Raw genomic sequence first — 16,227 nt, forward strand, 5'->3', positions numbered from 1 at the left:
CACTTGGTCTCCAAATATTCTCATTTTCCCACTGCAAACCTTTCACCAAACTTTCCGTCAAATGTTTAGATTAAATCTGTTTGTGTGAATGTGTTTGTCAGATTTCGTGTGTGTGTGTGTGTGTGTGTGTGGACATTAGTTTGGTCTGTATTACATTCTCTATTATGGTGTCATATATAGACATGGTATTAGTTTGCTGGAAAAATATGTTCTGATGCCATTTTCCCCTTCTCTGATGATTGCTATCAGTGCTGTCTGGCCTCTTGCAAGTGTTGTAATTGGCAACATTAGAAACACTATTGAAACTGAAGTCTAGCATACGGTGGATGCAGCTGTGGTACTTGTGGGACCATCTAGCATGAGTTAACGCTACAATCCATTGTCATCTAAACTGCTCTAAAAAACAATACTTGCCATTGGCAGTGCAGGGTGTCTGGTTGAGGGTGATAAACCTTAAAGATGTGGTATTGAATCAGTGCATAGATCTGCGTACTCACCGATGCCCGACCTGGCTTTTTCAGCAGTATTGAATGCGTTTTCGATGCTGGAACCTATTAGAACATCTCTAGCTGAAAAAATAAGGCGGTGAGTGGATTGTGAAACAAGCAGAAAAACGTGCTAGAAGACTCACAGACAAAAAAATTTTTTTTTTTTCAGGGAAGATTTGTTGATAAACCTGAGCCAACAATGGGCCTAAATCCAATAAATGAAACTCTAGCAAAAAACGTCTCACACTTGTGGACCTCAATCCGCTCATCGCGGCCATAGGAAGAAAAAATAATATTGTTCTTGGACTGCTCCCAAGTAATAACAGCTTTGGGGATACCTGTAATAACTTGTCAGGGAATGTGTGTGTTTTTGTTTGAGAATACACTCAAGAATTGTCCAAGTATATTGCTGGTGATTTGTTTTCTTTGGTTACAGCGCCTTTAAAGACAGAAAATACAGGGTTCGTGCTCCCAATGTAATTACCCTCAGAATCATCCACTGAGGTCAATGCCATATTGATCTATTGGTTCACGGCTGCACAGTTGCCCTCTAATAGAATGGATTACTACAGGAATGGTATGTTTGATCTGTTTGCAAAGAGCCTCTCTTCAGGGAAAGTGTTTTTGAAACATCGCTGACCTTCAACACTATAAGTGTCAATTAACTGTGGCATGTTGTGTCAGTGGCAGAACCAAATATTTTTATATTTATTGGACGTTTTCAATGAGGATATGGAGAAGCTAGCCTGTAGGAAAGGTGGCCGAACAAGAAGGTCTGGAGCCTAAACCCTCCCTGGAAAAAAATCTTATACACTGGTCATCATATTCCATATATAAATGAATTTGTCTACCCTATTGTATTCATGTGATTTATTATATGGTTGTGTAAAACATGGCAGTTGACTGTGGACAAAATATCACTTTTCTACATGTCTGATGAGCTTGTGTTTTGATGACAGTACTTGACTGGACTTAAACTGTAACTGATGATAGTTAATATAGTTTTCAATCATTGCCACTTCACCGCAGCTCGTCCATTCTGCGTGGTGTGTGTGTCTGTTTGTGTGCGTGAATTCAGGGCAAAATATGTCTAATTATATTTATCAGACGGATGGAATAAAGATCCTCCTCTTTTAAAAACCTGTCCGAAGAAAATAACTGTTTCCTTCTGCAGTTGTAGTCAAATAAAGGGACATTCAGATGTGAATGTCACGGGGACGTTAAGAAGAAATTCAGGGGGCTACAAAAGTTAGCATACAGCCTCTGGGAACCATGAATCTCGGTCCAATAATATGGGCCATTCCATCTTGTTGATGTTGAGATAATTAAGGGATAAGTGTTGATTACTGAACTGTTGATGGCGCTACAAAGAAATTCAGTTGATCACCAGCACAAGAGGTTATGCTCTCAGAATCATGATTATCTATTCCACTTGTCAGGGGATAACTAATGCAGTACTCTGCCCCAAATTGATGGACTAGCCGATTGACTGAACGCCATCCATTGTCATCAACAGAGCTGAAAGTCTAAAAATGGCATAATTTCTGCTTTACAAAGGACTCACTGTCTTATGGTTATGCTTTTCTGAGTCTTCATGGCAAAGCCTCTACTCGCCATTAACACAGCACAAAGGCTGTCTGACAAAAGAGCAGGTCCTTGCTGCAGGCCAAAACCTCAACACCCCATCTGAGGTCCACGCCGTGCTGCTCAGCAACCAGCCGTCTGATTGTTGAGCATTATCTGGTTGTCCCCTGCCTGTCACAGTAAATTAGTGCACAAGGCTCGGCCCAGGATCTGTGCCGACACGTACCTGGTCGGGGCTGACCCCGTCTTTGTCTCGCACTGACGCGGGGTCAAGTGGGTGTGTGCAGCAGCAGGGCATGTAATATTATGTTGACCGTGCCGAGGCAGATGGGTCTTTGGTTCTAGCCCATTAGTGGTCAGTAGTATGATGCTGGTGACCCTGGAGGTCTACTAGCTGCCCTCTCCGGTCATTTGGGACCGAGGTAGAGTTTATATTCACAGCTTAAACCTCTAATTGACCATCTTCTGTCATTTCGTAATACAGGGAAAAGGCTGTTATAGGCATGTCCTTACCAGTGTAGTGCAGTTCCCATGATTTCCAGGTTTTCAATTAGCACATTCAATCAAAAAGCTCCAGCTGAGATCATTGACTTTAGAAATTAGTGCAAGTGCCAAAAGTCCACCTTCCAAAACACTAAAAAAGTTTTGTCTCTTGAATGGGGTCAAATAATTGCCCTCTCTCTCCAGGTGGGCTGCTCAAGTCTCTCTCAAGAGAATAGCTCACACAAACACCACATGGTGTGTGTGGACAGAGGAGACGGAATCACACATTCAATTAACATGAAAGCCATTTTTTAGCTGGGAAGCAGCAAGGAAATGCCATGCTGTGTCATAGTTATTGGTCCTTGTTTGAATGTGTCATCGTGTCCTCTTTGCACAATGGAAGCTGCTGGAACCGCACAACCGCAGGCAAGTGGGAATTTTCACAGGAATTGGCTTAAAGCTTGCACAACATTCGGATGAATGCATCACTGCTGAGTCTCAGTGTGTCTTGACTCCTTCTTCATGCCAGAGTTAAATACTTTTAATGGGTGAGGTTTCAAGCCTGACAATCTCTGCAAAATGCCTCATTCGTTTGCACATCATCCCCCATCACCCTCCTGCTTCCACCTGTGCCATGCTGGGTGCTAAAGAAAGGATTGAAGGATTCAACAGAAAACCAGCCGTGTGTTATCTCAATGTACTGGTATGCAGACGGAGGCCAGTGGATGCCGGCAGGATCAGACAAGCCAAGAGAAAGTAAAGGTGTCGGAAGAAGCTGGGTGATAAATCAAAATCGCTTTAATCCGGCATAGAGGGGAAGATTTAGGATACGGGGGAAGGCTCGAAGTTTTTTATGTCAAGCTGCCACGACAACATCTGTAAAGAATCCATTCAGTGTTCTGGATGGTGTGCAAGGCTGGCGGAACAATCTCCAGTGGTTGATGCAGGCCAGGGAAGCGATTTAATGATGCCAAGATACGTGTTTCCTCATCACCCATCACTGAGCGGTAATCCACTTTTATTTTGAAAAACTGAAGAAGCTGCCTTTTGATTATCTGGGTTTGCTCATCCCATCGCCTTTTAAATGAATAATGGTTGATTGAAAATGACTGAAAGGATGGAATTAATTATATGGTCCTCTTTAATATGGTAGAGTTTGAGTCTTTTCTGTAGCCACTTTGTGCACAGGTACACAAAGTGGCTACCTATTTCAGTGTCCTGCACTCCTGCCTCAGAGAGTCCTCCAGATTTAAGTACTTCATTTAGATTTCAACCATTGCCTGATCAGCACATCTTTGTGTCTACCTCAAATGCTACATCCCTCCCCACTGCACAGGAGTTCAGACTGCTGTAGGTCCCACTCCACAGAAGCAGAGTACGCTGCTGTCGTGATCAATAAGTCGATAAGTCGAACGGTTCTCAAGATATTTGAGCTACATACAGACAAACTGAGATTTCGGGTATTATTAGTGGGATGCACGTGGTCAAAATGTTACAGACAACTTTTTAAATCCCTTTATGTGCATCTGTTTAACTTGTGAATCATGGTGTCTGTCTAAATACTGAATGCTGCTCGCTCATTCCTTCTTAAACATGACTTCTGTGAGCTTCTGTCTCCTCCCTTCACTCCTGCTCTTACCTAAGCTTTTGTCTGAGATCTCGTGAGTGGGTTTTGTCCTCTGTCCAACTCCTGATTAGAATACCCATTGGAAAGCCTTTGTGAGCAGATCTTTTTTTTTTTGCCCCTCCAGCAGCAGTCCAGGGAGCTCAGCTTCTCTGTGTTAGTTGCTGAGCAGCTCTCTATGAGTTCGACTCAGAGTTTCCATGGCTCTCTCCTGCACTCGTTGATAAATGGAAGTTCTTACGGTTGCTGTCAGGCTTTTCTCCCCCCCCCCGGGACCCCTCCCTCCGTTCTCACTCCTCCACCACACCATTTGCTGCTAGTGGGTGAAAAATGACCTCAGGGAATAGAGTGGATTCTCATTGCTGGACCGGAGAGTGGAACACCCAGACAGGATAGAGGTGGCTGTTGTCCCCAGTGGACTCTGAGTCAACACTTGCATCTAATGGTCTCTCTAAATTTACCTCCTAATTACCCCCCTCTTATTGCCCCCAGCTAGCAACACACTGGCCATGACCTTGATAGACGAGAACGCATGAGGGCACTCGTAAAAGTGGGCTTTGTTCACTCCTGGCTACAATCAGAAGAGAAATGAGCGGATTTATCGACAGGAGCATTGCAAATTTCAGAAAACGTAAGCGAGCAGAGGATTAAGAGAAATCTATGAATAAGAATGAAGTGAGAGAGCGCCGTGCATCTGGGTGTTTGTTGGTGCAGCTGACCGAGAGGGATAGTATTTGTTCTGAGCGCCGTGTCAGAGGTCAGCCGGTGAGAGGAGGATTTTTCATCCATTCACACCAACGCTGTCTCATTATTCAGCCCTCGCCATAATCCCTCTAACCTGACGTGTCACCAATGACCGCCGCTGCCACCCGGACCAGCTTGCTGCAAGCGACAGCACGGCTACATCAACAAACACAGCTTCATCATCATTACAGCAGCTTGCAGCATCTGCACGACCCAAATCCCCACGCACGCACGCACATAAACACTTATGCTTACAGCAGGCAGCCACGGGACCAGACCGTGTTTGGAAGATTTTGTGTTTTGTAAACGAAGTAAGGTACAAACCAGTGTTTTTTTTTCATGTTCTCTGAAATCCAGAGATTAGTGTTTTAGAGGAAGAGAGTGTGGCAAAGTGATTTCCTGAAAAGCAGGGCTTTATATCTAACGGGCAGTGTTGGTAAGGATTTCTCACTTTTCATTGCAACTTAAACATAATTTTTGTGAAATGTAATGTAAATAGAAAATAAAGTATCAATCTGATGGAATCCTAAAAGTCTCACTTTAATAACGTGTTACCATAAAGAAAAAACTAATTATAACACCAAGACCTTTTGTGAAGAAGCAACAGTGAACATATTGGGTTTTAGCTCATTGTGCGTGATCTTTTTCAATTAGCTGCACCCACACCAGTGTCCTCGCCCCCTTTCAAACTTATCTCAGAACATCGTCTCCCATCTCTCCCTGTTCTCCTCCTCACTGTAACCATCCCAGCTCAGTATCATCATGACCACCCTGCGCTCTCCTGACCCAGCTTGGCAGAGGCACCCTGCCTGACCCCCCCAGAGATAATCCTGATTATGCTGAAGTGTGTAAGGGGGCCAGCATGAGCTTTCACCTCAGACCCCTTGTGCCCTTTGACCTTTCACCTGCGGCTCTGCAGAACTATTGAGGGCAGCTGTCCACTGTGGTGTTTGTAGAGGAAAAAGCATGGACACGCATTGCATTGGTTTCTTTGTTCCTTGACTGGATCTCTGGAAAATGAATAATAATAATTTAGTGTAGTTCATCCCTCTGTGTAAAAGGTTGGAAAAGAGGTTATTACATTGGAGCAGGAGCCACATGTCTTGTCCGTCTCCTCTTTGCATGTAATCCCACTGTATCCTCCTCTGATTACATACAGTACAACATGAACTTGATGGAGGTTGGCTTTTGCAGACCAGACAAACTAGATAATTGACCTTTTCTGTCAGTCGAAGCAGAGCGCCTCCTCTGCTCCCTCGTGCTTTAATTAACCTTTGCTGTCATCCAAAAAAAGCAGAAATAGATTTGTTATAATCTCTCATTTCTACTTGAGGAAGTGAACTCACTGCTCAAATCAATTTTCCCCTGCTCTTGATTTGTGCAGTAGGAGACAGGTGTCCCTAATTTGATGTGAGGATCATTCTCTGTCTATGTGCGCACACACACACACACACACACACACACACACACACACACACACACACACACACACACACACACACACACACACACACACGTAGGCTACACACACAGTGGTATTGGTGGCAGACGAGCATGAAGAGCATCTGAGTGACAGCATCCGGAAGGGTATAGATAAGACATAATCTAGTGCCAATTATTTCTCCTTGACAGGCACAGGTAAGCAGCAATCAGTTCCAGTGACATGTGTACCGAGTCAATAGTCGTGGCCCCAGTGAGTGGCGTGAGGCTGATTATGAGGTGGTGAACGGAAGCAAACACAAAGAAGAGACAGGTTGAGCTGATAAGGCTTCTCTCTGCTGTTCAGCTCGTCTCTGTAATGTTCCTCTGTGTCCTGTGCAGTTACACACGTGCACCGGCCTCAGATATTCAGCGTGCACTTGGGATTTTAAAGAGACACTTTATCCTTTTAGATTGTGCATTTATAGTAGATGGATGAATCAAAGAGTTAATCATACTCACAGGTTTGTCAGTGTCTAGAACGAGACCTACAATTATTCTAAACATGAGTAATGAGCGTTGTCTGAGCTGCTGCCTTCATGAGCTCGCCTCAGGGTTAGACAAATACAGTGCAAGCCCTATTACACGGTCAGATTGCCCCCCAGCTTTCTAAGACTCAACTTGACAGTGGTAAGCTCCATCAGAGATCATGGGAGATCGAGCAAGCCCTGACATTTAGGAAGCAGTGGGACTGCATGCTGCTTATAGCAACCAAATTTCCAAATGACCAATAAGATGAGGTTGAATGGAAGTGAAAGTTTGTGTGAGACTAGAAAAACCTTGCAACGCTTAATTTTTCTATATATAAAAGTTGCATAGTTGGATTTCACAAGCCTGAGATGCCATAGACGTTTTTAGAAAGTTGGTCCTTCAGTCGATAGATAAAAATCCTTTTAAGGACACATCCGTGCACGCGTGCCTGCAGACAAGCTGCAGCAAGGTGTGGCCACACCTCTGCTCCGAACAGCGGCAGATCAGGGGGAATTCAGCCTGCATGCTGGGGATGCCTGGGCAGGTATGTGGGATTTTCTGCTGCCTGCTTCATCAAACCACACCCCCACCCATGACCACCTCCCTTTTCAAGCGAAACTTGCACTCACACACACACATATATCCACACGGGCTGGAAGAAAGGGAAGATTTCCAAGGCTGATAGCAGCAGGCTTGTCTGGGAGCTGCGTCTTTCGTCATCTTCTTACAGACACAAAACCGAGGTCATCCGTGTTCCTTTAAATCTGACCCAGGAAAACCACACCGCTGTACAAAGCCTGGCCGAAGGGCGGCATACCTTGGCTGCAGAACAGAGCAGAGAGTGACACTCGGTGCAGAGGGATCACATCAACAGGTGGACAGACCACAGGCTCGGTTTACCAGCAGATGTCATTCACATTCTGGGGGAGTAGTAGGGGCAGATTGGCTTTTATCCAACAAAGAGGGGTCTCCAACAAACTGTAGACGACTCACACTAGAGTTCACACTAGAGACTGAAGACGTTCTAGCTCCGTCTGCCTCAATGTCTGGTGGTGATTAGTCAGACCGTGCTGGGAAACTTGTTGATACACACCAGATCCTGCGGTCTTTCAAGACAGACACTTGTGCCCTATCATTGGTGAATTTGCCAGTGGGTCGTAAATTCTGCCGCTGAACACGAAGTCAAGGCGGTGATTTGTTTTGTAACATTTTGATTGGCTTCACGGGCAATTAGGGCTGAGCCGCAGCGGGCAGGAATGCTGCCGAGAAGCTGAATTTGTGCTGACAATGGGGCTCAGGAGTTGCTTTGAGGTGGACTGTTATCATACCTTTCTCCTTATCTCACCACACCACAGGCATCTTTTCATAGGAATTGTGTTTCAGCAGGTCTCAACTCATAAAGATGTAATATTTCTCCTGAGTGCAGATTAAAATGGCAAGATGAATAGAGTTAATTCACACTACAGCTTTGATAGAGCCATTATATTTTAGCCGACGGGACTTGTAGTCTTCATAATGGTTTAATATGGGCTTTGGAATGGGTCCGATGGGTTGTTTGGGACCATGAGCACACTTCAGAATGGGACCCCATACAAAAGGGATGGTGTGATGAGGCTAAGCATGTGCACACATGACCATCACCAACACGGTTTCTCCTCTTTTGGCCAGGCCTGGCTTCTTATTACCAGAACAATATAACCAGTGATCATCAAAATGCAGACCACCATGAAAAGATGTTTCCTTTTCTTCTTCATCAAATGATTTTCATCAAGCACACGCAGCCCCAGACATCTTTTCCATTATTTCCCGCCAAATATCTTTTCTGTTATTTGTCAGTGGTCTCCCATTTTAATTTTAGAGAACATAAAACTGAACCGTGTTGCAAGTGGTGGTTTTGTAATGACAAGTTGTCCAAACCACAATTGAATATAATTCGAACCATGTCAATTCTCTTCTGTGAGAAGATAATTATTCCATTTTCAATCGTGCGATCTGCTATTAAAGAAATGTAATTGTTGCATGCTGCACAGTAATCCCTTCAGACTGAAAACTCTCCTGCAGCTCACGGTTCTTTGGACCCTTTGCTGGTTTTACTTCTTCATGCATCATGTGGCCCCAGTGAAATCAATATGGTCATTTCTTAAGGTCATCTCTAAATCTGGTAGATATCGATCCAGGGATTCTGAATGATAGACTGAGACTAGAAGAGAGACAGAGAAAGATGACGGGCTGTCAGGCATTTGAAGCTGTAACTGATAACGTTTTTTGATGAATGTTAATATGTAAGGTGGAAGATTATCTGTCTGTCTGTCCTTCTGGTGCGTCTCGTCTATCTGCCTGTCCAGGCCACCTGAACTTTGCGGTGACCTAGCCGCTGTCAGACGTGTGACAGCCAGTCACCACCAGTATGCTCCCGTTCAGATGCCCCATGAGTGCAGGAGTGATAAATGTGGGATGTCAGCTGGTGACTGTCCCTGAAGCTCCAATATCGTTTGAAGTGTTTGTTCCGCCAGAGCTTTTAGTCTGCTGAATGGTTGACGAGGAGACGAGTATAGAAAAAGAGATGGGTTGTTCATGGAGAAAAGATAAGTGTAACTGTTGCCACTACATTAATGTAATATGTTACAAAGGTTTCTAATGTTTATTTTGTATTTGTATATGTCATCGCTGTAATTAGAAATAAGACTTTTATTTTGAAGCCTTCGCTGAGCTGCATGTTTTGAGAAGAACCATCTAGAAGAAACTCGGAGAAGTAACACGAAGAAGAGACACAGAGAAGCAGGCCGATGGAGGTACACACCTGTGTAACAGTTTGTTAAGTAAGAAGAAGATAAGAGGATTCCTTTTCAGAACATGCAGCCAACGAGGTATTTTGTTTGTTATTTATTTTAACTTTTACTGTTTTTGCTAGTTAGCTAACGCTGTATGTTGCGTCTTTTGTTGCCGTGTGTGGCGCAGTTTTCACGGTCTGATGTGGAGTACAAGACTTTATTAAAGACCCGTGGAGGAAACCATTTGCTGTTTCACTGTGCTTGGGAGGGAGTGATAATAAGCGCTGATTTAAGTTGCTCTCCATTTCTTTATGTCCATGCATCGAATTTGCATGCTCTCATAGATGCTTAACATGAGCTTCCACTGGCGTGCTGTCACCACCTGCACCCTTTGTCCTCACTTAACAGAACCGGTGCAGGAACCTGTACTGATATGGTTGGAATTGATATCAACTGAGGTGATAAGCCCAACATTTTTAGTCCTGCAGGTTGATATGGCAGAATCCATGGTTAGTGTGGTAACATCATTTATATATGAATACAACAGCAAAAATTCCTTGAGCAGCTACTTAAAATAAAGTGTTTACAGCGCAAATCATACAACAAAATCAACTTCTCTTATTAAAGAAGTCAAGAATACCATGCTTTTGGGCTGCGTAGGTGAAACAGTTACTGATTTTATTATAAAACAAGGAGAAATTCCCAATGCTTAGTATTACTACTACTAATAACGATAATTGAATGATCAGTGTGTGCATCTGTCACAATGCTATTCTAATCATAAAAAGGTCAAAAAGTTGATAACAAATTCGAGTGTGAATGGAATTATTTTGGGGCTTTTTGAGTTCAGCAACATTTGCTGAAAACCTTATCAGTGAAAGGCATCAGGCTCGGGTTCGGACACAGAACCCCAAATGCATGTCAGGCTTGGTTAGTTTTCTCTCGGTCAGGTTCACTGCACTGCCTGTAGTTGCATGTGATTGATGACAGAGGAAACGCCTTCAAATCAAAGCAGCTTCGATAAGCATCACTTCCTGTGGATCCCTCTTGTGAAGCTGGGCAGTTAGAATCATGCCCAGAAATGGCAGAATCTGCCACCGATGATGAATTGTGTTATACAGAGGGATAATTATAGAATCTGAGTACCACTGTTTAAAAATAAAACTACAGCCATAAATGGTCAAAATAGTTCTCAACACGGGGTTTAATTTGACAAAGCAATATTTGCTGTTTTGCAATATTTGCATTTTGTAAGACAATATCCCATTATTTCACCACAATCGGGACCCACAATCCATTTCTGTCCATGCGTGGGAACAAGCTTTACAGAATATTCTGCAGGGAACTTATGAGAATTACATGGGTGACAGCCACGTCTATTCCTGTTTACTCCCTTATCCACTCCACCGAGGGCCCGTGATGCTGCACCGTGACAGCAGCATCTCACAGCTCCTGAAGGAGCTCAGCTCACCAGCGGCTCAGAAGCTTTCAGCCAGAGGATTCATGTCAGTATTTCAACATGTCCTGTGCAGGTGGAAAACATCGTGCAGCCTTTTTGCTCCGAGTAAAACAACAAGTTCGCTGCCTGGATGAGGGAAGCTGCTTAAGCTGATGGAGCGAGTCTTTCTCTTAACCAGTGACGCACAGACTCAGTTAAAGAAAACAGTAGAGCTGTTTGTCTGGTCCCGTTGAAGTGGAACATGAACAGGTCCTCTATCTGGAACCCCAGTTTTCTCTGTAAATAGCACAGCACAAGTGCAGGCTTAACCATCTCGAGCTCCACTTTCCCAAGCACAGTTTGAAAGGGAGCAGGAGAAAGAGGGAGACCTATCGGATTCTCTAACAGCTCGGGAGGTAATGGGAGGACCGGGAGAAAAAAGCAGCTTTCTGTACACTAGATCTCCACTTATCTCCCCTCGCACACCGGGTGTAACCTACACTCACACACACCAGTGAATTGCCCTCAGCAGCATGTGAGCCATCTGAGAGCTGTTTGATTTCCAAATAGTTTGGGAAGCACTGATACGAAGGAAAGGAAGTGGCAACGCTGTGTATGATGTGAGAATTTAAGCGCGTGGGGGGGGGAGATACCCCCCCCCCCCCCAACCCTAACCCTAGAGATATAATGAAGTAAATCAACTCTTTCACGGCTCCATGTAATTGTGGAGAAAAAATGTGAATGAGGTCCACGGTCAAACTCTCATGTCCTGAACATTATCTTCATCTGACCTTTTTGTAATAAAAGCCATGTTGTACTCAAGTCAACATGACTCTTTACCGGTGTCATGACTGATCCACTGCTTTTCTATTGCCATTTAGCTCTGAGTCCCGTCTCCTTAAATATATAATATGTCAAAAATTCACCTTTGTTATACATTTTGTTGACTTGTGTACTTTTTGCACCCAGAGAAATCCAGTATTGCATTCAAGGTTGTTTATTGCTTCATATCCACTTTACCCACAGTTTTGCTCGTCTCCGATGTCTTCCGGTGTAAATGGTGTTTGACACACTGCTAGCCATTCAGCAGTTTTTTCCCTCTACCGTTTGTATTGGTCACTCGTAATGGATCATGTTTATTCTTTGCCCTTTGATACTTGACCTCATCCTTTGACCTGATTTGCTCCTGAGTTGTGTCGGCTAGATTTTCATCAGCAATGGTTGTGAAGACAACAACTCCCATGATCCACACTGCTCCACGATGTCATCAAACTAGGTCTTTTGTTAGTTTTTTCATTGTTACATATTTAATGTTTATTTAAATAAAAATTGCAACCTTTCCCAATCTTAACCCAAAGCTCTTTCGTTAACCCCACTGCAGATGGGACTCGAACATGCGATATGGAGCCTAGTCACCAGGCTCATCCGCTGTGTACTCCCACCATTCACCCCAACAAGCTTCTTCCAATTTATATTAGATTTCCAATGTATTCGCTGCTACAGTTTAGTTGTATGTAAACATAATTTCTTGAAGACAGGGTTGGTTTCACTTGTTGTGTCGTTGCTTGTGTCAAGTCTGTCATTCCCTGATGGAGCCTGCCCATGAGCCTGTAATCTCCGGTTCTAACTGGGATGCTGGGATGAAAAGTGAACGGCCTCTTTAATTTGATTTAACAGAGTCTGATAGTAGGTGCATTATTAACATAAAAGAGCCCCTCTAGCACAGAAAGTTTGATGGAACTTTGGCAACTGAACCAGCATCTCTGGACCAAACATGATCTGTTACACATCTCCTGTGACTGTCTGTGGCTTCTCAGTTCCCAGTTTTATTTTGTGTATTTTCAGTCTCACAGCACTAACAAAAGTATTTATTTCCCCCCACTCTCTCTCTCTCTCTCTTTTTTTTGCCTTATTTACGCAGAGCTGAAGTCCACTGGCACCGCTCACCACTTCTCCTTCTTGCTGAACTCGACCGACTATCGTATCCTCCGCATGGACGAGGACCATGACCGCATGTATGTGGGCAGCAAAGATTACATCCTCTCTCTGGATCTGCACGACATCAACAAGGAGCCGCTCATAGTAAGAAAATGTCCCACAAAGAAACATGACAAAACTGGATCGGCTCAACACAAGTTTACAGCTAACTGGTATTCTCTCCCCCTGTCAGATCCACTGGCCTGTTGTCCCGCAGAGGAAGACTGAATGTGTGTTGTCTGGAAAAGACACTAATGTAAGTATTCAAACAATGTGATGTAGAATTAGAAGATGTACTGTACAATGAATGTTTATTTAAGACCAAGTACCCCCGTCACTTCAAAGTGAAGGGGGGGGGGGGGGGGGGTATCAGAAGATTGGCCTGTTGCCTGCGTTAATATAAAGAACTTGGACCATCACCAATCACCTTGCTGCCTATTTCATAATTTTGAATTATCCTCGAAATATTTAAATTGTTTCTCATTGGACAACTCGAACTTTCTCATTTGTTTCATTCAATATTCCCCTAATACTCCATTTTAATAAGAACAAAAATGAACTACTGCTGTCCTTATATAAATAATAAAAGTAATTGAATAACCTTAAATATAATATAACAATATTAATAATCTATAAGTTGTAATTAAACTGATTATATTTGGGTTTTGGATTGTTAAATACGATGACGATTGTAAAGAAGTCACGTGAGGCTATTGGGCTATATTACCCTCTGTCTTCTACCATCGCATGAAGTGAACAATGAATCAACTAGTCAATGAATCAATGGATACATTGGTCTTTGTAAAAGTAAGCATGCAGTTGCGGCCCTCAAGTCTCACGCTGGTGACCTCCTGGATGTTTTCACACAAATCTTTTGAGCAATTCTCAGAACCAGTCCGGACCATGAACCAGTAAATATTCCAGCGCGGCTGCAAACCTGCGTCCTGTTCGACCTGCTGCACGTCTGAAGCCTTTACTTGAAGCCCTGGTGTAAAACATCTCAGCTGTGTTTTCTTCTTGAATATTTCTCGTGAAGGCCACTTCAGATGTGATTGTGGCACCGGGGTCATTGAAGGACATTTTGAATCTCGCCTCTCGTTCACTGTCTCTGCTGCCCTGATTGCTGAGTGCACACAGCTGCCACCAATTACACTGGAGCGGGGGGGGGGGGGGGGGGGGAGGGAGGAGAAGAGAGACAAGCGACACTCGGCTGCCATCCCTGAAATCTGAAAACATCTTCCACGCACCAGCCTACACATCTCATACATGACATGGATAAATCGATATTTAAGTCATTTAAATGTCTTTTTTTCACCATGATAACTTTTTTTTTCCTTTGTTGTCCTGACTTACCCAAGGAAGGCCTGTGTGAAGTGTTAATACCATTCACACATCCAGACAAAGGCAGAGTCCCCACCGGGTCGAAACGTAAACTCATCATTGAAATTCATACTAAAACCAGATTTTCATAGTTTGATTTTGTTCACACACACACACACACACACACACACACACACACACACACACACACACACACACACACACACTCTCTTCCATGTTGGGGGGTGAGCGCTGCCAGAGGTCGTGGGCACGAGGTTCTGGCTAATAACCCTGCCCTCCCCTGCTGGTAGAGAGCGCAGGCTGCTGTTTATCCAACTGGAATGTTCATTTATGCGTGTTTGGTGACCCGCGCCTCTCGCGGCCTCTGGCTACGTCTCATCGGCATCTGTATGTTCACGTGTGCATGTGCGAGCCGCCGTGTGTGTGTGCGCGTGTCTGGGTGCGTGCTTGCGTGTGCCTGTTAAAGGTGGGTTTGAAATTTCATCACTAAAATAAGAAATAAAATTGGCCACTGCGAGACGTCCTGGCATTGCAGGCCGCTCTTTAGGGAATGACAGATGATGACAATTCAAAAGCAATTCAAAGGGGATGTCGGTTCAGGCAGGAGGTCAAAGGCAATCATCCCCACTGTGCTGTCGGTGGGGGGGGGGGGGTGCTGAATAATACAGACAGAGCTCACACAAATAAAGACACACCCACACATGCACACACGCACATCCTCTGACTTGTGCATCTGTCGTGAAGCTAAGATCTGCCAAAGTGGCTCACCCCCCCACCCCCCACTTTTTTTTATGCTTGGTACATCCTTTCTTTTTCACCAGCTGTCACTAGCAGCCGACGTGACTGACAAATCTGAGCAGATATCATAAGCCTGTGCATTTTTGTAGATGGAGTTTTGATTCGGGTGGATTGCGGAGCGGCAGAGGCGGACAGCTGGTTGGACAAATCGAGATTAGAAAGCTGCAACCCTGGAAAGCACTGAGCTGTTTTCACCGGCACCGCCTCTTTTGTCCTCCCTCTATAAAACTTGTTTTGTCTGCCTGAATTCTTTGCACTGAAATGATTGAAATTCTCACTAAACCACATCAGCGTTGAGATTTTCACGTCTTTGTCCTCTTCTACAATAAAAAAAAAAATAAAACGCAAATTGGATCTAAAAAAAAACAAACTTCCTAAAGGTCTAAATTTTCACTCGGCAGTGTAATTATACCGCACCAAAATGTTTTTCAGTTGTCAAGTCTGACGGAACATTGAATTTGCTCTTTCCCTCAAACCCCCGGCAAACACACTTGACAGCTCAGGCCCACTGCTGCTCTTGGTTCCTGCCACATGGTTATATGGTGTTTGGATACATTCTCCCTCCGACAGTGTGGTCTGGTGTGAAGCCCAGGCCAGGCCGACGCTCCGAGCCAGGGAGCGGAGCTGCCAAACACAGGCCGGCCAGCAGCTGAAATTATAGATGTGACGGTTTTAAGCCAGATAGAGGGGAAGCTAACAAGCATTGGGGCATTTTAGGATTATGTAACCATTTTATTTCATTGTTTTTCATGTTCAGCATCTTTTTTTAAACCCAAGTCTCTAATCCCGCTGGGTTTTTGTGTTGCCCTCCCACAGGGGGAATGTGGAAACTTCATCCGTCTGATCGAGCCGTGGAACCGGACCCACCTGTATGTGTGCGGGACAGGGGCGTACAACCCCGTCTGCACCTACGTGGACCGAGGACGCAGGTCGCAGGTAACCAAAGACACAGCCAGGCAGCCATGGAGACACTGTGACCTTTTCCTCTGAACCATATCTGTCAATCAATCTCGGATCAGGGAGTCTCCT

At 44.3% G+C, this 16,227-nt stretch overlaps 1 protein-coding gene across 2 annotated transcripts in view; it reads left to right on the top strand.

Annotated features, from left to right (window-relative positions):
* Positions 1-16,227, top strand: part of sema3fa (sema domain, immunoglobulin domain (Ig), short basic domain, secreted, (semaphorin) 3Fa) — a 51,265-nt gene that overhangs the window by 16,402 nt on the left and 18,636 nt on the right. For both annotated transcript variants that reach the window (XM_062403665.1, XM_062403672.1), the window contains exons 3-5: positions 13,004-13,164; positions 13,253-13,315; positions 16,015-16,134. In XM_062403665.1, the coding sequence (XP_062259649.1) occupies positions 13,004-13,164; positions 13,253-13,315; positions 16,015-16,134 (344 nt within the window). The remainder of the gene's footprint in view (positions 1-13,003; positions 13,165-13,252; positions 13,316-16,014; positions 16,135-16,227) is intronic.

This window comes from Platichthys flesus, chromosome 2 (genome assembly GCF_949316205.1).
Source record: "Platichthys flesus chromosome 2, fPlaFle2.1, whole genome shotgun sequence".
NCBI lineage: Eukaryota > Metazoa > Chordata > Actinopteri > Pleuronectiformes > Pleuronectidae > Platichthys > Platichthys flesus.